This window comes from Heptranchias perlo, chromosome 41, assembly GCF_035084215.1.
Source record: "Heptranchias perlo isolate sHepPer1 chromosome 41, sHepPer1.hap1, whole genome shotgun sequence".
Classification (NCBI taxonomy): Eukaryota; Metazoa; Chordata; class Chondrichthyes; order Hexanchiformes; family Hexanchidae; genus Heptranchias; species Heptranchias perlo.
The window spans coordinates 12773378-12798543 of NC_090365.1; the positions used below are offsets into that span (position 1 = coordinate 12773378).

At 43.1% G+C, this 25166-nt stretch overlaps 1 protein-coding gene across 3 annotated transcripts in view; it reads left to right on the forward strand.

Moving 5' to 3' along the window:
* Positions 1 to 3066: 3066 nt before the first annotated feature.
* The window catches only part of LOC137306064 (uncharacterized), a 69648-nt gene continuing 47548 nt past the window's right edge, over positions 3067 to 25166 (forward strand). For 2 of the 3 annotated variants that reach the window (XM_067975120.1, XM_067975121.1), the window contains exons 1-9: positions 3067 to 3199; positions 3854 to 4731; positions 12031 to 12274; positions 13845 to 13949; positions 17396 to 17551; positions 18537 to 18662; positions 19882 to 20336; positions 22193 to 22307; positions 23643 to 24079. In XM_067975120.1, the coding sequence (XP_067831221.1) occupies positions 4054 to 4731; positions 12031 to 12274; positions 13845 to 13949; positions 17396 to 17551; positions 18537 to 18662; positions 19882 to 20336; positions 22193 to 22307; positions 23643 to 24079 (2316 nt within the window). In that variant the 5' untranslated portion in view covers positions 3067 to 3199; positions 3854 to 4053. The remainder of the gene's footprint in view (positions 3200 to 3853; positions 4732 to 12030; positions 12275 to 13844; positions 13950 to 17395; positions 17552 to 18536; positions 18663 to 19881; positions 20337 to 22192; positions 22308 to 23642; positions 24080 to 25166) is intronic. The other variant, XM_067975122.1, reaches the window with a different exon arrangement.

Genomic DNA, 25166 nt, shown 5'->3' on the forward strand with positions numbered 1-25166 from the left:
CCCCACCCCAAAACCCAAGGTCAATGAATATGCAGTGCAACTGGCTCAAAAGATGATTAATGTGTTCTTGGACAAAGATAGTATTGAGGAAGGGTGGTAGATGTGGTTAATCTGTGAAACAAGGACAGGCTTGTTGGGCATATGCCCTTTTCCTTTTCCTGTTCCTGTGTCAGCCGTGGCTCAGTGGTGGCACTCTCGTCTTTTGAGTCAGAATGTTGTGGTCCCGTTCCAGAGAATTGAGCACATAATCTAGGCTGACACTCCAGAGCAGTACTGAGGGAGTGCTGCATTGACGGAGGTGCCGTCTTTCAGATGAGACATTAAACCGAGGCCCAGTCTACCCGCTCAGGAGGACGTAAAAGATCCCAGGGCATTATTTCGAAGAAAAGCTGGGGAGTTCTCCCCGGTGTCCGGCCAATATTTATCCCTCAACCAACATCACTGAAAACAGATTATCTGGTCATTATCACATTGCTGTTTGTGGGACCTTGCTGTGTGCAAATTGGCTGCTACGTTGCCCACACTTAAAAAAAAAACTTAATTAGCTGTGAAGCGCTTTGGGATGTCCTGAGGTTGTGAAAGGTGCTATATAAATGCAAGTCTTTCTTTCCTAAAAGTAATGATTTTTATGGCCCTACAGACTGGTAAGATTCCAAGTTTAATCTCTTGAGTTAGCCACTCAGCCTTGATGATGCAATAATTCATTGGGTGGGGAATTATCCATGATCCTGTCTCCTGATTGCTATCCAGTGACACTTGCTGGAAAGTGCACATATAGGCAGGATTGACCTTGGCTGTGATGCTCCCACAGTTGAATAGTCTATCAGCATTCACTGTCCAGATTCTCATGTGCAGAATGACTACTTGGACATGTTACTGCCAACACATCCTGGAGCAGTAGCCCAGCCTGAGTCATCTAAAAAAAAGAGGTAAGAAATATTGGGAATACTAAAGAAATTATGCATGAAAAATGTTGCCATCTGGTGAAGCTATTATGCAAAACCTACTAGTGGAAAATATGACAAAACTGCATTTTAAAGAATTCATAGCATTGCATTTTAATGTGTGTAATTGAATAATTAATGGTTTCACTAATCGATTAATATAATGATACAAGAAACTGATTTTATTAGCATGTTTGTAACATCAATGTAACTGCTGTGGCAGTCTATATCTTCCCACACTATCTCAAATTCAGGAAAAATACTCCTTCCATCTAAAAGAATTCATTTCTTTTGGGTGAACAACATCGCTGAGCAGGAAGAAGTAAAATATTTTGTACCTTAAAACAGCTGTATTGTATTGACCATCTTTTCTTATTCAGAAAAGAACTTTCATTTATATAGTGTCTTTCATGTCCCCCAGATGTACCAAAGTGCTTCATGGCCAGCAAAGAACTTGTGATTATCGCTCCTTTCAATTTAAAATAAGTTGTTGCTTATAAAATAAACAATGCCATGTGCTTTGCATTGTTTCCAATCTGTGTTGATGACCAGTGTTTCTCCTGCAGTTTGACAAATAACGTTGGCAGCTGCCATGTTTCAGGTTGATTGAAATTCACTCACTTTGTCCATTCAGCCACTTTTAAGATGTTGCATTCTTTGGAAAGCAATGTTAAGTTGGGTTGCTGAATTTCATGGCTACTTTTAGAATTTTCTATAGAACAACCAAAGTTTAAAATCTAATTTATATTAGATTAAATATTTGAAGAGAAATTTAAAAAATGAAGTAAGGGCAGGAGAATGGGACTAAGCTCTTGGCATGTCAGGCTCGATGGCCACCTTCTCTTGTAAAAATTCTATGATTCTACAATGGAACAGCTATCAAAGCACAAATTTACTCATTAAAGAAATCTCTAATTTGCAGTATTGGAGCAGGGCTGCTAACATGGGAATGTTAGAGAGATTTACAATCCCAAATGTATTGAAACAAGTTCTGTTCAATGAAAATGATTTATATTGAGTGGAATTCTGGGCTTGTTAAACCATTTGGGGAATCCTATTCTGCAATTCCACCCAAGTGATGCCATTGGTTTATAAGTGACTGAAATGATATTCTGTTTTTATGATACAGGATTTAGGATTGTTCCTGGTCTTTTGTGAATTGAATGATGCAATTCTATCAATTTTCAGTGAAAACCATACATTGGTAGCCTATTTCGTTTCAAGAGTGATGGGCATCAAAATGTTTCTAAATCTACTCCCCCTCGAAGAGGGTTGTAGTTAGAAAACTACATTTTGCCACAATAGAGTTACCTTGTTTTACTGTTGTGTGCTCTGTTCATCAGGTTTATTTTCTAATATCGTGTACAGAAACTAAGTTTTATATTGAATTTTACCTGAGGCTGGTAGAATGGTTTAGTGAAAGAGTAAATGACAAGAACTTCACCCTACGCAAAACAAATTTAAACCTTTAATATTAGTTCCGTTGTGTTTCTCAGTAAACCGCCTAGTCAAACGCAGTGTCAGATGTGAAAACTGCTGATGGCTGCAAGAGGTGCTTAATTCCCCCCACCCTTTAGTGTACATTTCTATTTCTGCGGGCGGAGGTGTGAAATCTAACAGGTAGGAAACGGCCAGGTTGAATTTGGGCCATTATCACCTCCGTGGTGAGAAATAGAAGTTAGCTGGCAAATTCAGCTGTTTCCTTCCTCTGCGATTCAGCATAGGCGAAATTTGGCTCTAGACCCTCAATAAATCTACACCATGCTAACAGGCCTGCCGGTGTCCATTCGCCTGAAGGTGGTGAGTAATGGAGTAAGATTGTTTGCTTGCTAAGGGCCTCCTACTATTTTGGTTATGCTTCATATGGTGAGTCTAGACACCTGTTCAATGGGGCGGCAGCGGGCGGGTGGGGGAATTGCACCTGAAGCTACTCATGTTCCAGCCGGACACACCTGCCCACCTCTTAGGCGGAGTCAGACTAGCAGGTTGGTGCTAATTCAATGGGGGGGAAGCGTGTATGGTAAGAACTGGGCCTGGCAGCACCATCCAGTGCCAGCGCCACCACGTGGCCCCTCTGGAGGAAGGGGGGGAGGGTAGGCGAGTCACGTGGTGCGGCCGGCCGATGCGTGTTATTTAGAGGCCTGGCGGCGGGCTCCATCACCTCAGCGTGAACGAACGGACACCCGCGGGTGTGGTGGTGATGAAGGAAGGGGGCTGCCGCCAACGCGCCCGCTAACGGCTCCGAGTGGTTTGAGGTGAAGAAGAAAAAAAATAACCAAACGGCGCCCGCGTGTGTGAGGGGTGGGGGGGAAGGTTGGGGGCGCAGGAGCGGCGGGAGGAGGCCGCACCGGAGGTAGGAGAGAAAAAGGGCGAAGGGTGTTCGCACTCGAGGCCGAGGCGCCTTTTGTTCGGTTGCGGAGCGCGGGCTGCGGCCTTGCTTCGGTCGTCCGCGCATCCTCCTCCTCCTCACTCGTTTTCTAAACGTTTCAGTGAGAAAAAATTAACGGAGGCGGTTGGAGGGAGGGGAGTTGTCGGCACCGAGAGCGGCCTGAACTTGGCCCGGCCCGGCCCGGTGCAGGGGGAGCCGGGCTGCCCGGCCGCCTCACAATGGAGAACAATCACATGTCCGGCTCGGTGCCGCTGAGCTGAGCGGTTCGGTCCCATTGTTCGCGAATCTCGGGCTTTTCACATGAAAACATGAGGCATTTCACACATTTAAAAAGGAAATGGATATTTTAAACGATTTTTTTAATTTTAAAATCTGAATTTTAAAAAGAGAAACAAATCAGGGATTTAACGCACTCGTTTCACGGCGGCCAAGTTCACATGGAGCGTCTTCGCACCAGATTTTTTTTTTCCTCTTTGAATCATTTCGTTAATAATCGGAGTTTCTTTTTCTTTCCTTCCAGGATGTTCTTCCCGAGCCGAGCGTGGAGTGGCCGCCTCACCCCCGGCGATGGCTGACGACGAGCAGGAGCTGACGGGCTTCTCTCGCCCCTCTTTTTGATTCCATGGCCGTGCATTGATCGAGGCGTCGCTGCGAACTGCAAGCTGCCGACTGGATTGCAAACACTCACATACACGCACACACCACACACACACTTCGAGCATGGACGGAGCAGCCCCTGCAGCCATCACCACTAGCCATGTCCGCCGAGTAGAAGGCAACGACATGATGAAGTCCCCTCCATCCTGCCTCAAGTCTGGGAACGTCAAGGTCTACCTGAAAAAATGGAGCATCTGGGACAAATTTTACAACTTGGGCACCGAGATGAGAATGTCCAAACGAGGAAGGTTTATGTTTCCATACTGTGAATATTCCGTCTCTGGGCTGGATCCCGAGAAAAACTACATCATGGCAATGGATATCTCTCCAGTAGACAACTATCGCTATAGATACAATGGATGCAAATGGCAGATAAATGGGAAAGCAACACCACATGTGATGGGGAGGCTTTATTTCCACCCAAATGGTAGTGTTTCTGGGAGAGAGTGGATGGTCAAGCCAGTGTCTTTTGCCAAACTCAGATTAACTAACTGCCCTAGTGCAGAAGAAGGTAATGCAATCCTTCATTCAATGCATCGATATGTACCCCAACTGCACATCATTGTGGCTGATGGAATTATTGAGAAGCTAAACCTGAATGATCCCAGGGTTTATACATTTGTCTTTCAACAGACTGAGTTCTTTGCTGTGACAAAGTATGAAAACAAATTTATCAGGCAGCTAAAACACTTCTATAATCCTTATGGCACTGCACTGCGAGACGTAAAGACCTCAAAACAGGTAAATGATCGGCTATAGTTTTTTTTTTGGGGGGTGGGGGGAGAATGGTAATTTTAAAAAATGGTGGCCAAGGGCCTTGCTAATGGAAGCCCAATGAATTTAGTCAAGCATGTAGTTATTAGACAATAGTTAGCTTATCATAATTGGCTGTAATAACATTGTAAAATTCTTGAAACTTACACTCAATGCTGATTTAATCATCTTTGATTTACAACTCACCGCATGCTTTGCCTGGTCCAGGCAAAACTATTCAAATTAAGAAACCTAGACACCACCATAGTTTATGTTTCTGGCGTTGTTGTGAATCAGACCAGTGATCTCCAAATGTGTGGATTCATTCAATGGATCTGTCCTGTGTAGTTAAATCATTAGAATATAATCCACATTTATAAATTTATCTTGGTTTCTACAAGCTTTGATTTTTATCTGTAATCGAATTATTGTAAACCTACATTTTGATCCATTCTACATTTACTGAAGGCTGTAGGATAATGTTCCCACATCAAAGTATATTTTCCCAACTGTAGCCCGCTTCACCATGATACTTCGGCAGCTATTGATTTGGCTCAGTCACACCCTCCCCTCTGCCATTAATGCTCAACCCCAATAAAACCCTTACTCTTTTTCCCTCCCTCTCTTCCCCCCCCCCCCCCACTCAAAATCGCTTCCCCTGATATGTCCCTCATCTTTGTTCCCACCTTGGTATGGCTCCCATCTTTGCTCCATTAAATACAAGGGCACAGACTTGAACATATATGGTGCTCAACTGGTTTAGCCATTCATCATCAGATTTAGCAGGACCACATCAAGCACTGTTGGACCCTGTTCTCCTCTGCCAAAACTACTCACGACTCCAGGATCATCCCCAGAATCAACTACCAACCGTCTCCTTAAATATCCCTTCCATCCTCCCCTCCAACAACAAGAGCGAGAAACTCATGGACTTGCAAAAGAACCAAAGGTGATATGAGGAAAAACTTTTTTACATAGCGAATGGTTAGGATCTGGAATGAGCTGCCCGTGGGGGTGGTGGAGGTAGATTCAAAAGGGAACTGGATAAGTACTCGGAAGGAAAAAATTTGCAGGGCTACGGGGAAAGAGCGGGGAGTGGGACTAGCTGGATTGCTCTTGCATGGAGCCGGTGCAGATGCGATGGGCTGAATGGCCTCCTTCCATACTGTAACCTTTCTATGATTCTAAGATTGAGACCATCCGTTCAGCTGCTTATGATGCATCCCTCCCTTTCCCCATTCCCACCAAGCCAAGGTTCCCCCCCTGCCCTAGACCTACACTTGCTAGTTTCTCTCCTTATGCCCTCTCCAAGCTCATCTAGTCCATAAGACTTACCTGCTCCTTTCACCCAAATTCCCGTTAGCTGATATTGTAAATGGTTCTCTCTCCTCAGGTACTGCCCCCCCCTCCCTTTCAAATCTGCCATCATCAACCCCCTCAAAATACCCACCCTTCTCCCACCTCCCTCTCCTCTCATGTCTTTGAACATGTTGTCGCCTCCCAAATCCATGCCCATCTTTCCTACAACTCCATGTTTGAGTCTCTCCAATTATGTTTCCGCCACTGCCGCACCACTGAAACGACCTGAATCAAAGTCACAAATTATCCTCTATGACTACCATAGTGCACTGTTCCTCCTCGTCCTTCTCGACCTGTCCTGCAGCCTTTGACATTGTTGACCACACCATTCTTCTCCCAATGTTTCTCCGTTCTTCAGCTGAGTGAGACAGCCCTCGCCTGGTTCCACTCTTACCTATCCAATCATAACTAGAGAATCTCTATGCAATGGTCAGTCTTTTCACCCACACACCATTGCCTCTATAGTCTCCCGAGGATCTATCCTTGGCCCCTCCTATTTCTCATCTACGTGTTGCCCCTCGACAACATCATCCGAGAACACAACGTTGGGTTCCACTTGTATGCTGATGACACCCAGCTCTACCTCACCACCACCTCCCTCGAACCCTCCACTGTCTCTGATTTGTCACACTGCTTATTGATACCCAGTACTAGATGAGCAAAAATTCCCACCACAAACTCCATTCCCTAGCCACCGACTCCATCCTTCTCCCTGACCACTGTCTGAGGCCGAACCAGACCATTCGCAAACAATGCGTCTATTTGACCCTGAGATGAGTTTCGAGCCACATCTGCTCCATCACCAAGACCGCCTACTTTCACCTCTAACATCGCCCGTCTCTGCCCCTACCTCGGCTCATCTGCTGAAACCCTCATCCATGTCTTTGATACCTCTAGACTTGACTATTCCAATGTTCTCCTGGCCGGCCTCCTGTTTTCCACCCTCCATAAACTTGAGCTCATAAACTCTGCTGCCCGTATCCTAACTCGCACCAAGTCCCGTTCACCTATCACCCCCTGTGTTCGCTGACCTACATTGGCTTCCAGTCCGGGAATGCCTCAATTTAAAAATTCTCATCCTTGTTTTCAAATCCCTCCATGGCCTCGCCCCTCCCTATCTCTGTAACCTCCTCCAGCCCTATAACTTGCCGAGATCTCTGAGCTCCTCCAATTCTTGCCTCTTGCTCATCCCAGATTTTAATTGGGTGGCTGTGCCTTCATCTACTTACGCCGTAAGCTCTGGAATTCCCTCCCTAAACCTCTTTTAAGACTCTCCTTAAAACCTACCTCTTTGACCAAGCTTTTGGCCACCTGTCTTAATATCGTATGTGGCTTGGTGTCAAATTTTGTTTCATAACGCTCCTGTGAAGCACCTTGGGACATTTTACTGCATTAAAGATGCTATATAAATGCAAGTTGTTGTTGCTGCTGTTGCTCACTGACTTACATTGGCTCCTGGTCCACCAACAACTCAATTTTTAAAATTCTCATCCTCGTGTTCAAATCGCTTCATGGCCTCTCCCCTCCTTATCTCTGTAACCTCCTACGACCCTCCAAGAACTCTGTATTTCTCCATCTCTGGATTCTTGTGCGTCTCGACTCCTTTCGCACCACCATTGACTGCCGTGCCTTCAGCAGTCTGGACCCCATGCTCTGTGCTTCCCTCCCTAAACCTCTCTGGCTTTCTACCTCTCTCTCCTCCTTGTAAGACCCTCCTTACCTCTTTGACCAAGCTTTTGGTCACTTGTCCTAATATCTTTTTCCTTGTCTTCCATTCCTGTGAAGCGCCGTGGGAAGTTTTACTACATTAAAAGCGCTATATAAATGCAAAATGATGTTAATGAAACTTACAGGACGTAGAAACAAAATACTGGACCAACTTACTGAGCAGTCACTACCTGTTATGAGGAAGCAGTTGACTCTCCCCATGCACTGCCATGGGAAGGAGGATTTATTCTGGTTTGATGTCTGGAATAGTATTCCAAGCTGATAACTAATTAGTTAAGTTTGGATTGGATACATTTCAGAAGTTGGATGCAGTTTGAGGGGCATAGAATATGTCCATTTTTGAAATGTCAACATGATTCACTGTGGCTTAATCCAACTCTTAAAAATTAACCATCAAACATGGGAACAGGAGTAGGCCATTTAGCCCCACGAGCCTGTTCTGCCATTCATTGAGATCGTAGCTGATCTGTGCCACAGCTCCATATTCCTTGATACCCTTTGGTTAACAAAAATCTATGAATCTCAGACTTAAAATTAACAATTCAGCTAGCATCAACTGCCGTTTGCGGAAGAGAGTTCCAAACTTCTACCACCCTTGCGTGTAGAAGTGTTTCCTAATTTTACTTTTGAGAGTCCTAGCCCCCTAATTTTTAGGCTATGTCCCCTATTCCTAGACTCCCAACCAGTGGAAATAGGGTAGATAGTTTCTCTCTATCAGTTCCCGTTAATATCGCGAAAACATCGATCAAATCGCCCCGTAATCTACTAAATTCCAGGGAATACAGCCGTAGTTTGTGTAATCGCTCATTCCGGTAAATGATACCTGGAGTTCGGCTGGAGTCATAACTAGCACAAAGGAAGATGGTAGCGGTTGTTGGAGGCCAATCATTTCAGCCCCAGGACATTGCTGCAGGAGTTTCTCAGGGCAGTGTCCTAAGCCCAACCATCTTCAGCTGCTTTATCAATGACCTTTTCCCCCCCCCCCCCCCCCCCTCCCCCAATCATAAGGTCAGAAACGGGGATGTTCGCTGATGATTTCACAGTGTTCAGTTCCATTCACAACCCCTCAGATAATGAAGCAGTCCATGCCCATATGCAGCAAGACCTGGACAACATCCAGGCTTGGGCTGATAAGTGGCAAGTAACGTTCGTGCCAGGCAATGACCATCTCCAACACGAGAGAGTCCAACCACCTCCCCATGACATTCAATGACATTACCATCACCGAATCCCCCGCCATCAACATCCTGGGGATCACCATTGACCAGAAACTTAACTGGACCAGCCATATAAGTACCGTGGCTACAAGAGCAGGTCAGAGGCTGGGTATTCTGTGGAGAGTGACTCACCTCCTGACTCCCCAAAGCCATTCCACCATCTCCAAGCACAAGTCAGGAGTGTGATGGAATACTCTCCACTTGCCTGGATGAGTGCAGCTCCAACAACACTCAAGAAGCTCAACACCATCCAGGACAAAGCATCCTACTTGATTGGCACCCCATCCACCACCCTAAACATTCACTTCCTTCACCACCGGCGCACTGTGGCTGCAGTGTGTACCATCCACAGGATGCACTGCAGCAACTCGCCAAGGCTTCTTCAACAGCACCCCCCAAACCCGCAACCTCTACCACCTAGAAGGACAAGGGCAGCAGGCACATGGGAACAACGCCACCTGCACGTTCCCCTCCAAGTCACACACCATCCCGACTTGGAAATATATCGCCGTTCCATCATCGTCGCTGGGTCAAAATCCTGGAACTCCCTACCGAACAGCACCGTGGGAGAACTTTCACCACATGGACTGCAGCGGCTCACCACCACCTTCTCGAGGGCAATTAGCGATGGCCAATAAATGCTGGCCTTGTCAGTGACACCCACATCCCATGAACGAATAAAAAAAAATCTACGCTGCACTCCCTTCAAGGCCAGTATATCCTTCCTGAGGTGCAGTGCTCAGAACTGAATAAGTACTCCAGGTGTGGTCTAACCAGGGCTTTCTATTTAAATCCTCTAGATATAAAGGCCAGCATTCCATTAGCCTTTTTGATTATTTTCTGTACCTGTCCATGACATTTTAATGATCTATGTACGTGGACCAAGTCTCTTCGGGCCTCCATTGTTTCAAGCCTTTCACCATTTAGAAAGTACTCTGATCTTTTCTTTATAGGTCCAAAGTGGATGACCTCACACTTGCCTACATTGAAATCCATTTGCCACAGTTTTGCCCATTCACTTAAAATTACAGGGAGATATTAATAGATTATGCTTCCATCTACACTGCTTACAATGTGTCATCGGCAAACTTGGATATGTGGCTCTTTATTCCGTCATCTAAGTCGTTCATAAATGCAGTGAATAGCTGAGGCCCCAACACAGATCCTTGTGCAACACCACTAGTCACATCCTGCCAATTTGGGTACCTGCCCATTATCCCTACTCTCTGTCTCCAGCTGCTCAGCCATTTTCCTAACCAGGTCAATAATTTGCCCTCAATTCCATGAGCTTCAACTTTAGCTGACAGCCTCTTTGTGAGGGATTTTATTGAATGCTTTCTGGAAGTCCATATAAACAACATCCATAGGCATTCCCCTGTCCACTTCCTTAGTCATTCAAAAAATTGAATCCGGTTCGTAAGGCATGACCCACCCTTTACAAACCCATGCTGGCTTTCTCTGATCAGCTGAAAATTTTCAAGATGTTCAGTCACTCTATCCTTAATTTTAGACACTAGTAATTTCCTGACAACAGATGTTAGGCTAACTGGTCTATAATTCTCTAGTTTCCCTCTCTCACCTTTCTTAAATAGCAGAGTGACGTGCAATTTTCCAATCTAAAGGAACGGTTCCTGAATTGAGAGAACTTTGGAAGATTATAGTTAGGGTTTCTGCAATGTTCTCACTCACTTCCTTTAAAGCCCTGGGATGGAAACCACCTGGTCCTGGGGATTTGTCCCTCTTTAGTGCCATTATTTTCTTCACTACTGTTAATTTGCTTACATTAATTATGGTGAGTCTCTGTCCCCGATTCAAACTTAGTTTTCTTGGGGTGTCCGGCATTGCTATCCTCTTTACTTTGCATCAGTATTTACAGTAATTATTTAACATGTCCACCATTTTCTTATTTTCATTTACAATATCACCATTGTGCCTGAGTTGGTTTTCCTTTCCCCACCCACCCACCAAACTGGTTGAAGTTGTAAGTAGACATTCTTGTCTGAGGGCCTGTGCTGGTTTAAGAACCCCATTTGAAGGTTTACAAAAACAACCTGTAGGTGACTCACTTAAATTATTGGCTCTTCTATTGAGGAATTGTTTATCCTCCCAATGCCGGGACGGCTGAATCAATAACTTGACTTACAAGGAATTGTGGCTACAAACCTTTTTTTTGCCGGTCTGGTGTGCCACTGAATTTCATATGTTGCCAAATCCTTTCTCTGTATGGACAAGTAATGGGAGGATGTTCTCTGCACCCCGCCCCCCCCCCCCCCACCCCCCGCCTTTTGCGACAATTTTTTTCTAGCTCCCCTCCTGAAGGTGGTGGTGACTACTTTGCAGGACTACAGTTCTATGGGCTTTAGCAACATTGACATACTGTGCCCAAATGGCTATTCTTGTGATACCAGTCAGTGATGTTGGCAAGTTATTCTAATATGGGAGTTGGCCTAATCTCACCAAACTAATCCTGCCCTTTCAGCATCCAATGCAGCATTTCCAGGAGGAGCTGTTGGTTAGCTGTCATAGGTAGAAACCCTAGATATTTCCCCTCACCCCCCCACCCCCTTTCCAAACGAGGGGGCCTGAGACCGATAGACCAGCTGCAATTAGCTGATCTGCAGATTTCTCGTTTCTGAGCCTGTAGGGAAGTGAAGCCACCCCCTCCGTTATTCTCTTTCAGGTTTGTTTCACTTTGAGGGGGGGTGAGCAGGTGAGTTGTTCTTGGGCTTTGTCAGTGATACTTTGTACCTGCAGAAGTTCTTGAGTGGCCTTAAACATACATTTTTTTTCTGAGTCTTGTTTCCTTTTGGAAAATACCTAATTCTGGTTCTCTTTTCATAGCATGGTTGAAATTGGGGAATTGCTGTATGGAAAATTGAGTACTAACCAAGTGCATGAATGTTCCAGCATGGTATGCCATTTCTTGTAGTTTCTCCATGCTCAGCATTGAATGAATAGTGTTTACTTTATTATTTCTTCACAGGATGGTGCAAATAGCCGAAGGCCTAGGAAACGATGTGAAAAAAAGCCTCTCTTCAATGCGGTAAAAATCCATGGTGCCACGAATGATCAAGAGTCTAAGCAGGAATTGAAGGAAATTATTCCCATAAAGGATGGTGCAATAAAAATCCAGGACTGTATGAATAATCAAGGGCCTATGAAAGAAATGAGAGAAGTTGTGCCTGTAGAAAATGTATTGCAAATAAAACAGTCATTCAGTTTTAAAGGTCAGTAACAAATGTGCAGTTTTATATTCACAGACTACTCCTGCGTGTCTACTAATTAAGTTGCCTGAATGATATTGATGGTTGTTTAAATCTTCACTTTTCTTAATCTGGTTATTGCAATTTGTTTCTTGTCCACTCCAGTTTTCTCCCCACTTCTAAAGCTCCTGACTCTTGTTGGAGCATAGTTTCACGGGTACTGGTTGTCATGCAGTACCTCCTTCAAGTGGCCATTCTTCATGTATGAGCTGATGATGTGTTGGCAGGCTATTTGACAACGACTGGCATCATGGTCAAATCCTGCCATTGACTTGTGTCCACATGCACCCTTCCCAGCAGAGATAGTAATAAGGACCGGCAACCCTGTTTTCATCCCCCCCCCCCCCCCCCCTCTAATTCAGGGGCATTGAGGTTAATTGTACCAGAAAAACCTTTACTGATGCTAACTGACCCTCTAGCATTTTCTGTTCATACCAACCTGACTGCTGATTTGGCTGAGATCAGCCACAGATTGCGGATTTCTTTGGCTCAGCATCAAACTGGGCAGTGGATTTAGCTACCTGGCTGCTGGAGAAACTGAATACTTTTTTTCAAAACCTTCCAGAGCCAATTTGTTACCTGTACCTTTTTTAATGAAAGCATTGCTGTCGGTTGGAAGCAAAACAGTGTTTTCATTTTAAAGTGCATTGTATTACACATTAGTTAGATTTCTTAGAATCTGGTATGGTATGTTTCATGTAATTGAGCAGATCTCCTGTTGTTATGAAGTCCCATTCAACGTGGAGCTTGAATTCAGGCTTGTATAAGCTAATCGGTGCCCCAATTAGATGCGTTTTAAAAGGAGTTTCATCGAAAGGAATGGTATGGATGCAGGAAATATTTTTGTCATATTTCCATAAGCATCTGTTGTAGTTACAGCACTTGAATACTTTTTGAAATGTATTAGTCAGAGCAGGAAACTTGGAATCATATAGAATATCATTTTTTGTTGATAACATTGGTTGTGTGTTTGTTAAGGACCTTTTGAAACTTTATCCTATATCACTATTCATGTTACTTCATTGCAACAACTGACAGCAGTAAGATTTACCTACTGGAGGTTACCTGAACCTCTTGGGTTGAAATGGTTATGGGAAAGAACAAAAGAGAATTGAGGAAGAAATTTCCCTGCTCCTACTGACTTAATACTGCATTTAACTGGGCTCCCCTTTGAAGAACTTTGCATGCTGGGATATTTGCAACTAATGTTGAGGACGAAATTAGTGGCACAAACTGGTGGAGAGACACAAAAATTGGGGAGGCTGATGAAAGACAGCCCAGAGCAGAGTCCGCGGGATGGGGCTATTACAGAAGTTACAAGACTCTGGGAGGGGGGTGGGGGGAGGGAAAACAAATGTCTGGCGTTCCAGTGCACAAACTTGAAAAACTGGTTGAAGAATTTCCTGTAGATTCTTGGACGGAGTTGAAGATCCAAGTAGGAGTTTCTTCCAAAACTCTGCTTTCTGAAATCCAGAAGATGCTTTCTTGCCATGCAGGTAGCTTCTGACACTTAACTGTAAAACTCTCAAAACAGGTTCTCTGGGAGGCATAGTGGAGATTGAAAAGCTTGAGCAGAAGCTACGTGACGATCTGAGATGGAATGGGTCACGTGAAATACTACATCCAGCACTACAGAAATGTTAGTACATTTTTGCTTTTGTATTTGTGATTCTTTTGTTAAACTTCCTTTCCTCCTCAATCCTTTCACTCAACCTCTGCAAAAATCCACAAAGGTGGCCAAAAGTCCACATAGCATTTCAGATCTGGGTTAAATTCCAACCTAGACTTAGGATTCAACTGTTTCTGTCTGCTGTGAAAGCATTTCCTATTGTGGGGAGGCCCGCAGTGCAATATTGCCACTAATATTTTATGTTATGTTGTAGAGAAAGACTTCCTCAAGCGATTTAAGGATTTTGCAGTGTTCTATCTGGTGATTCAGCTGACATGGTAAATAGTAAGTAGTAAAAGGGCAGTATAAATAATAAAAGGGTATTCAGAGGAGGGGTGGGGGCAATCAGGGACCAAAAAGGAGATCATCTTGTGGAGGCAGAGGGCCTGGTTGAGATACTAAATGAGTACTTTATATCTGTCTTCACTGGAGAAGAGGATGCTGCCAATGTTGCAGCAAAGGAGGAGGTAGTAGCAATATTAGATAGGATAAAAAGTTTGGCAGCACTCAAAGTAGAAAAGTCACCTGGTCCGGATGGGATGTGTCCGAGGTTACTGAAGGAAGTAAGGGTGGAAATTGCAGAGGCTTCGGCCACAATCTTTCAATCCTCCTTCGATATGGGGTGGTGCCAGAGGACTGGAGGATTGCAATGTTGCACCGCTGTTCAAAAAAGGGGAGAGGGATAAACCCGGCAATTACAGGCCAGTCAGCCTAACGTCGGTAGTGGGGAAACTTTGAGACAATAATCTGGGACAAAATTAATTGGCACTTGGAAAAGTATGGGTTAATAAATGAAAGTCAGCACAGATTTGTAAAAGGCAATTCATGTTTGACTAAATCAAAAGCAAAAAAACTGGATGCTGGAAATCAAATAAAAAGAAGTTAGTCAAACATGAATAAAAACAAAATTTTGGAATGGTCATCGACCTGAAATGTTAACTATTTCTCGCTCCACAGATGCTGCCTGACCTGCGTATTTCCAGCATTTTCTGTTTTTGTTCGTGTTTGATTAACTTAATTGAGTTCTTTGAAGTATCAGAGAGGGTTGATGAGGGTAGTGCAGCTGATGTGTATATGGACATTCAAAAGTACCACATAATAGACTCATTAGCAGAATTAAAGCCCATGGAATTGAAGGGACAGTGGCAACATGGATCCAAAATTGGCTAAGGGACAGAAAGCAAAGAATTGTGGTGAACAGTTGTTTTTCAGTCTGGTGGGAAGTTTACAGTGGTCATCCCCAGCGGTCGGTATTAGGACCACTTTTTGATATATATTAATGATCTGGACTTGGGTATACATGGCATAATTTCAAAGTTTGCAGATGACCTGAAACTCAGAATTGTAGTAAACAATGAGGAGGATAGTAACAGACTTCAGGAGGACATAAACACACTGGTGAAATGGGCAGATACACAGATGAAATTTAACGCAGAGAAGTGGGAAGTGATGCATTTTGGTAGGAAGAATGAGGAGAGGCAATATAAACTAAATAGTACAATTTTAAAGGGAGTGCAGGAACAGCGAGACTTGGGGGTGTATGTACACAAATCTTTGAAGGTGAGGAGGCTTTTAAAAAAGCATATGGGATCGTTGGCTTTATTAATAAAGCCATAGAGTACAAAAGCAAGGAAGTTATGCTAAACTTTTACAGAACACTGGTTAGGCCTCAGCTGGAGTATTGTTAAATTCTGGGCACCGCACTTTAGGAAGGATGTTGAGGCTTAGACAGGGTGCAGAAGAGATTTACTAGAATGGTACCAGGGATGAGGGACTCTGTCATGTAGATAGACTGGAGAAGGTGGGGCTGTTCTCTTTAGAGCAGAGAAGGTTAAGAGGAGATTTGATCGAGGTGTTCAAAATCATGAATTGTTTTGATAGAGAAAAGGAGAAACTGCTTCCAGTGGCAGAAGGGGCGGTAACCAGAGGAGACAGATTTTAAGGTGATTGGCAAAAGAACCAGAGGCGACATGAGGGGATAAAATGTTTATGCAGCGAGTTGTTGTGATCTGGAATGCGCTGCCTGAAAAGGTGGTGGAAGAAGATTCAATAGTAACTTTCAAAAGGGAATTGGATAAATACTTGAAGGGGAAAAAATTTACAGGGCTGTGGGGAAAGAGCTGGGGCTTGGGAATAATTAGATAGCTCTACCCAATGAGCAGGCACAGGCTGGATGGCCTCTTTCTGTGCCATATCATTCTATGATTCTATGGTAAAACTTAACCAGTGTAGGAGAAGTGAATGTTTGTAGTTTGAGTCTAATCTAATATGAAATATTCCATATTAGGCAATATTGTAAAGAGAACTTGGAACCAATCCTGTTGCACACGTTCCTCACCTGACCTTCATTCTCCCCTAGATCATGAGAAGCAAGTGGCCTAGAACTCCTGCCAATGAGAAATTGCAGTAGAGGCCCTGGGGATAATGTGTGGGTGAATGTTTCTGTTTCTGCTGACTGTATTGAAGTGTGTTGGGTTCTTGGAAAGCCACAGTTTCTTCCCATGCACCGCCCTATTCTGCTAATTGTAGTTTTGCTCCCTGTAGATAACTCAGTATCATATTAATGTCAGCTGTGGCTCAGTGGTAGCACTTGCTCCTCTTCAGTTAGAAAGTTGTGGATTCAAGTCCCACTCCAGAGACTTGAGCACATAAAATCTAGGCTGACACTCCAGCACAGTACTGAGGGAGTGCTACACTGTCAGAGGTGCCATCTTTCGGATGAGGCATTGAACCGAGGCCCCGTCTGCCCCTTCAGGTGGACATAAAAGATCCCACGGCACAATTTTGAAGAGGAGCAGGGGAGTTCTCCCCGATGACCTGGCCAATATTTATTCCTCAACCAACATCACTAAAACAGATGATCTGGTCGTTATCACGTTGCGGGTTTGTAGGACCTTGTGTGCAAATTGGCTTCCGCATTTCCTACAGTGACTACACTTTAAAAGTACTTAATTGGCTGTAAAGAGCTTTGGGACTTTCTGAGGTTGTTAAAGGCACTGTATAAAAGCAAGTCTTTTTTGCTTTAATTTGGAATATGTTTTTCTTCCATTTTTAGCCAGACTCCTTTTTTAAGGATTTATTTATTTCCTCCTCCTCCCTGCCCAACTTCTTTGTATTTCCCCAGGCCATCTGTACTCTCAGACAAAGTGTCTTGAAGTGTGCCCTAGAAAGTAGGTAAAAGTGGGCCTACGTTGTCTGTCTCCTTGTGCACACCTCGAGTGGCATAACTGAAATCAGGAAGTTCAGCACATGTGGATCACTGGCATGAACCCATATGCCACTCTGTAGCACCATACATTGGTGCTCCAAGTTGCTGACCCATAGTATACTTTTGGAACTATTCTTAAACTGAGGCTGAATGATCCTAATATAATCTCTAAAATTGTTATGCTTTGTGCTTATATATTTTTTTCTAGCTGGAATAAAGCTAAGTGGTCTTCAACCCACCGAATGGCTAAACCTGAAGCATTTAGGACTGGCTCTGTATCATGGGCACTCCGTTCCCAGTTCTGTGCAAAATATTGAATTGAATTATTCTTCTTTTCCTGTAAATGAGTCACATGGAATTCGAGGTAAGGGTTCCATCTGTAGTTCTGAAGTATTGTAAGGAGAGGATTTGACCTAAAACTAGCTATATGGTCTGTTGGTGTGCTGTCGAAAGATTCCATTCTTGCGTTACCCATCTGTGTCGGTCAGGTTAACTAAACGGTTGCATTGATGATTTCGTTGGCAATGTTTGCATGGTGGAGCTTCTGACCAAGAAGGATCCTGTAGACCAGGAGTGTCTAAGCATTTTATCCTTATGGGCTACTTGGTGCATCTTATGGAGCCTTAAGCCACCTATACATTTTAAAATGTATAATATTCCCATGAATTTGCATATACCACAAGCTGCTGATAACCAATCACAATGTTTGGCTTAGCATTTATCCACCAATGAGGCAGCAGCACCAAGAACAGCCCTCTCTGAACCACCATGAAACACAAACAAGACAAACCAGCAAGTGAGAAATAAAAGTGCAAGTAGAACTGTGTTGCCTGGGCCTCGTGGTTAGATTTCCAGAATCCACGGGCCATAGTTCGGACTAACTTGCTGGAGATGCTTTGAGGAGGGGAAAAAAGAAGGAAAATTGAAATGGGAGAAAATTGATGGAAAGGTCTTTTATAATATTTGTAATTGTAATTCTGTGGTTCAAGCCAACCCATACTTGTACTAAGTGAATGCTTAGTGTGGACCTTGAGGACTTATCCTGTGGGTGACCATTTATGTGAAACTGCAAACAAAAGACTTATCTTAATGTATTACCTAGACACAGTATACATATTTATCTGAAAAACTTCATTTTGTTCAGTGTATGATGTGCAGAACCACATAACTCCATCTAGTCTGAACCTATTCTCATGTTTACTTCAGTTCCTGATTACAGTAGTGCTTTGCAAATGAATATTGATACTGAGCCATATTGGGAAAATCTCCAAATGCAATAAGTCCCCATAGCTAAGCAAGTGACTTTCCCTTATGAAAGTTTAAGTACCTTGTGAATTATTTTCTTGCAGAAACTGGGATTCCGTTTATCTCGCGGACAGGAAAAACAAATGATCTCACCAAGATTAAGGGTTGGAAACACAAATTTAATCTGCAGCCTGGGTCACCCGATGACAAACTAAGTCCATCACCTTCAAGTAAACAAGAATGTTCATGGTTTTTTTCTTTTGTGATTCTTGGGTGTGTGCATGTTTGGAAAAACTCAGAGCTGGAAGAACATTATTCCAAGTTACTAGTCCAATATCAGTACAAAGGAAAAAAATCCTAAGCAACTTTTGGAGATTCATGTAGATTAATGCTTTTAAAAATGTGTATTAAACTGTTTAAGCCATAGTTCTATGCACTTGAAACCATTTGTGAATGTAATAGATTTTATACTGTCCCATCTTTCCTCCCCTTCTGTACCTTCTCCTTTTCCCAAGTTTGCACAGCTACTATCAAATTTCCTCCCTTCTAAGATTAGTCCAGGACCAATACCAGTGCTGGACCATTGACGGCCTCTGTAGGTCAGGACTATTGGCTCTAGCAGTAAAGCATTGGAGCCTCAAACGTTGCATTATGATTTCAAATCCTAGCCCTGAATTAACTACTTGTTTTTACTCAGAGTATCCATTTGGCCTGTTAAATTGAGTGCCCCGTGGGAAAGGGTGGAGGGAAAAATAAATTATTCCTGCTTGTTGAAATCCTGTTATGTTGTGCCTTGTACTGGGGGTGTCAGAGTTGTCGTGGGTATAGAAAGATCAACAGCTTTGGTTATCCTACTTTCCCAACTGAAGAAAATTCCATTGGCAGCAAGATGTCCTCAAAGAAAGAGTTTAATAAAAATTCTGAACCCCTGAATAAAGAATGATGGTGTTAATGTCTATATTGTGCAGAGATTTTTTTAAAAATATGCTACTGTGTAGCATCCATTTGCATTGAAAGCTTTTGATGCTGGTTTTTAAGCCATTGGCTTAGTCATTGAGTATAAATTTACATTATACTAAACAATATTTCTATTTTCTCTTTGCCTGTGTAGTACTTAGTGTTTTTTTTCTTTGCGGCTTTGCGGTAATTTTTTCCCCTTTTTTTCTACATTTTGACTTCCTCTTTAATCGTGGCAGGAAATGTGGTAAACTTTAATATTGGTGCAGGGATGATTCCCATTATTGGGCAACATTCTGAGCAGACATGTTCTCAGTTTCTGCACTAAGTAACAAGAATCTGGGCACTACCAACAATTAGCCTCCCTGGTCCAGCCTAGTGGAAATTTTGATTTGTGCAAATTGGGTTTATTTATGTAATATTTCAACAACATTGTCATTGGATCCCGCACAATTTGGTAGTTATTGAAATATCCATGCTCCCTTTTAATAGGTGCCAGCACTGCAGTTATTAAGAATAGATCAGCATTTGTTAGCGACTTGCTTGATGAATATCTGGAAAAAGAAGGGAAGATCATTGAGCAGCAATCTCTACTGTATGACTATGAGCTGCCTGAGATTGGTTGTCAAACTCCTAACATGTTGGATCCGTCATGCAATACTCAACAAAACACTACCCGTTCACCGGACTTTGCTACACCGCTGAAAAATAAACCTTCGCATTTGGAAATGTCTCCTGTGTTAGAGAAGCACTTCAGTGTTACAAACAAAGGGATTTTCATCAGAGATGTGCAAGGTGCCAGCATGGGTGTGAAGGCTGGGTGTAGAACACGGAAGAACTGCAACTCTGCTGTTAAAAAGTCCAATATACCCAGTCCATATGAGAACACTTCAGGATTATCCGATAACAATAAACTGTCTGGTTTTTATGCCACGTCCCCACAGAAGGTGAGACCTGTAATATTGATGTATGTGCTTTATTTACTTTTGATGAATTCGTACGGACATACAAAATTGACGGGCAGGAAAAGGCCAGCTGGTCCATCAAGCCTACACCATACGAGGTGAGGGATGCCAGGAATGGAAAACTCTTGGATCAGTTACTGCAGAGTAAAGCTTGTGTGCTTCCCCAACAGTGTGTCTCAGCCCTGACTTCAGAAGATCGCTTTCTGATGCACCAGTGTGACAATTTTGCATTCCCAATGCCAGCCATCTCTGAATGGGATTGCCAAATTAAATTTGTACTGTGAAATTGGGCTGGATTAAGACTGAAAATCTCTTTTCCACTTGGGTCACTTTCATCCTATTAGCCTGGGCAGCTGCTTTTTAGTTGGGTGGTGGAGTTTATAATTATCTGGAACAAAATGTGTAAATCCCCCTTTTTTATTTGAGGACCAGAAAGGTCACTTTTGTAGGATTCAGCTCAACTACGACAGTGAGAATTTTTGTAGATATCTTGATTTGTGAATTTATTCGGGTTAGAATCCAAGCAGCATAAACGGACGAGAAGAATTAATTGTTAAAAGTACAGTAAGCTGTCTTGGATTTCATGGTGTGGCTTCAGTAATGAAGCGCTAAGTACTGCATGTCGAGATTTGCTGTATCAAAGTGTTGCTCCAGTGTGTCATACCACTTAGAACCAGCTCTTTTAATTTTGGTCAAAAAGATTGAAAGTATCTGAACATAAAATGGTCCCTTTTTTAGAAGGGAAAAGAGGAATGATCAGAACGTAGCTTGCCGTATGAAGCCATAACTGTAGGCTTGTTCTGGCAGTTGCTCCCCTCCTATTGACAGAATAAGTTTTAATCAGTGTTGCTGTTAGATTGAAATCTTTTGGCCACAGGTGTAATGCTACATTGAGTTTTGGGCACCCCATTTTGCAATGCAATAGGATGATACTGGGGATGAGGATATGGTTTACAATGGACTTGGAAAAAAAAAGCTGCATTCACTGAAGAAGGTGAAAGGAGGATCTGAGAAGTGTTCGGAATTGAAGTTAAATATTGAAAGAGTATTCCCAATGGTGGTGGATCGGTACGAAGGGGTATAAACTTAGCATTACTACTGGAAGTATAAAGGGGAAGGTTAGAAGAATTTTTTCATGCTTAAAGGATTGTTGGAATATGGAATGCATTGCCAAGTTAAGTACATCATTTAAAGAAAGAATTAGATAAATAGGAAGAAAAATATTAAACAGATATGGAGAAGAGCAGGGAATTGGGATTAGTGTAAATTTTTTTTATTCGTTCATGGGATGTGGGCGTCGCTGGCAAGGCCGGCATTTACTGCCCATCCCTAATTGCCCTTGAGAAGGTGGTGGTGAGCCGCCGCCTTGAACCGCTGCAGTCCGTGTGGTGAAGGTTCTCCCACAGTGCTGTTAGGAAGGGAGTTCCAGGATTTTGACCCAGCGACGATGAAGGAACGGCGATATATTTCCAAGTTGGGATGGTGTGAGACTTGGAGGAGAACGTGCAGGTGGTGTTCCCACGTGTCTGCTGCCCTTGTCCTTCTAGGTGGTAGAGGTCGTGGGTTTGGGAGGTGCTGTCGAAGAAGCCTTGGTGAGTTGCTGCAGTGCATCCTGTAGATGGTACGCACTGCAGCCACGGTGTGTCGGTGGTGAAGGGAGTGAATGTTTAGGGTGGTGGATGAAGTGCCAATCAAGTGGGCTGCTTTGTCCTGTCCTAATATGGACTAAAGCTGGCACAGGTACAGTGAGCCAAATGGTCTCCTGTCCTTTAAATATGCTTCTTTGAACTCAGAATATAGTGTAACGGAACTTTTTACTGTTTTAATGTTTTTCCAAGAAACAGCTGAAACCAGGTTCTACAAGCCTCAAGATCGTGCATGTGGTATCAAGTCCCAAAGGTGGAAAGAAATCTGACATTTCAGGAAATCAAAATGAAGCAATATACATTTCAGGTGAGGACAATGAAATTTCACTAGATATAAGAAATCTAGATGGCCATATCTTAAATTACCAGCGTTGTCTTTAAACAGTGAAATTAAAAGTGGAAACCTGGAACAATCATGAAACTTGCTAGTGTTTCTCAGCTTGTGTGTTGATTCTTCTTATCAAAGGCTGTAGTAGTTGTAGAGTATGTCCTGAGCCTGACCTGACTCTAGTAAAGGGGAGTAAGACCCCCTCCTCTAGATCCTGGCTGTACTCTGTACTGACCGTTGTAGTGTAAATGCAGCATCGATATTTCTCTGAGAAATCTGGATTTGATGTTTGGACATTAATTTGGGTTGAAGTGTTCCTCCCAAGAACCAGAAATTTTACCAGAGCCTCTAGACTTTCACAAGCCAGGCACACATACTTTGTATAGTTGAGCATGAGAACGAACAGTGATAATCTGAGAGCTAGATTTGGTTCTTTTAGTTTCTGTAATTTCTGTCACAAGGGAGAAAAAAAGAAATATCAGGAAAATCTGATTTTTCTTGAAGTAGTCACCCAATACCCTGTGGATATGTAACCTTGCTCTTGGTTAGCTACTTCAGTTTTGTCTTCTCTTATTGGTTCACTTTCTGGATATATCTTCCACATCATAGTTATAAATATATCTACATACACATTTTAGTTGAAGGACCTTTACGTATAATGTGTGTGTGTACATTTTTTCAAATTAAACCTGAGCCTGATTCTCATTGATTCTTTACTAGTTTTTTTTGGAAGGGGGGAGAAACTGCTGCTGACAGGAGGCAACTGATTCTTGGACGTTTTTCTATTTCCACCCATAAGTGTTGCCCTCCTCATACAAAATTTCCATCCAATCTCCCCTCACTCCTTGCACCCTGTTTTCACCATTTCTGAAATCAGTGTTTTGGATTTGATTTTAACAACCTATGCTTCTTTCTGCCCCCTTTAGGGGGTAGAAAAATTAACTGAAGTGGATATACAGCGAGGTTTGCTTATGAATTGGAAGTTGGTGACACCGTACTAAACAAATATGTCACTATAACCACCCCCCTGTCGCCCACCCATCAATAGTCTAAGGACTGTAGTGTATGGAGGGCAGCCCTGTTTGAAGAATAGCACCCCTCAAGGGTGGGTAATCATTTCATATTTGTATCTTCTCTGTACTTGCAGTGTCTGAAAAATGATCCCTTCATTTTGTAATAGAGATGGTCCAAGGCAAAAAGTTCAGAACTTTGTTTAGTGCTTTTTTTTGTTCCAATCCAGTTATACTTCTCTCTACCTCTGCCCTAAATAGTTTCCTTTTTATATATGTTTTTCTCTTCCTCTGTTCACCCCAGATTATAAGAATACTGAAGAGCTAGAACCAAGATACATCCGAGTGGAATCTGGTTCCCAAGGCACACTTGAGCCATCTTCAGGAGTGGAGCATCCACCGTCAACAGCAAATCGATCAGCTGCTTCAAAAACTGTTGAGATAATCTCCTACTGTGCTTGGAATGAAAGTCGGGTTAAGATAATTAAGCTAATTGCTGAGTGTGCTATGGCCAATAAACTTCCCTCAACACAGCGTTTAGACAAGTACGAGATTCATTTGGAAAAAAGAGAGGGGACTTTGTTGTTTCCACCTAAGAAGCATGTTGATGTGAGGGCAACCATCCAGAATTTCTCAGACTCTGAATGTGCATTTGACAAGCCATTGGTACAGACTATGGTGATTGAGGCTGTGGTTGGCAACTCTGCTTTCAAAACAAAGCTGAATCATTTAATATCCAAGGTGAGAGCTTTACGTTTTACACATATCCTCCCAGTGCCAATCGGTGGATCTGTGATTTCCATAAGTGAGGTGGGCGGAGAAAAGTGAATTGGTTCCAGTAGGTTTCTCCCTTCCCCTGCCTCCTTTTTAAAAAAAAATAGGCTCAGCTGTCTTGCAATGTTTCATTCAGTGAGCTGGTCAAAAATTGGCAAGACTCTCTTTGTAGGAGCTTGAGCGAGGACTTCTAAACTTATTGTTGGTTGGTGACTTGGTGACCTAGGAGTGCAGTGCACCTTTTATTATTGGGGCTAGAATTGCAGAGCTGCCAAGTTGGCTGATTATTGACCGTTGTGTTTGATAGAATTGATTTAATCAATGGAGGTGATTTTAAGTAGTTTTTTTGCAATAATTGGCAATTTAGGAATTAAAACCTTTTTTATAGAAGATGTTTCCTTATGGATTTCCTCTGCAAAACAGAATATATTTAAATACTGCAGAGTAGCACACTTACTTTAAGAACACCTACATACAGCAACTTACATTTATATAGCGCCTTTAACTTCACGAGTGATTTATCAAACAAAATTTGACTCTGAGCCATGTAACAAGATATTAGGACAGGTGACCAAAAGCTTGATGAGTTGGGTAGGTTTTAAGGAGTGTCTTAAAGGAGGAGAAAGCTTAGTGCCTGGGCAGATGAAGGCACGGCTACCACTGGCAAAGAAAATTGGGGATGTGCAAGAGGCCAGAATTGGAGGAGCGCAGAGATCTCAGAGTTGTAGGGCCTGGAGGAGGTTCAGAGATGGGGAGGGGTGAGGCCATGGAGAGATTTGAAAACAAGGATGAGAATTTTAAATACAAGGTGTTGTCTGACCGGGAGCCAACGCAGGTCAGCGAGCACAGAGGTGATGAGTGAACGGGACTTGGTGTTAGTTAAATACGGGCAGTAGAGTTTTGGATACAGCGGTGATGGAGTGAATAGGTTCTGCACCATTGCAGAGTGGTACAGTGGAGGCTCACCGAGAGAGGAAACCTGACTGCAGCTAGTTGTAGAATCTCCACATCAGTTGTAGAATGGTTAGTGATGACCGTGACTTAGGAGCACAGA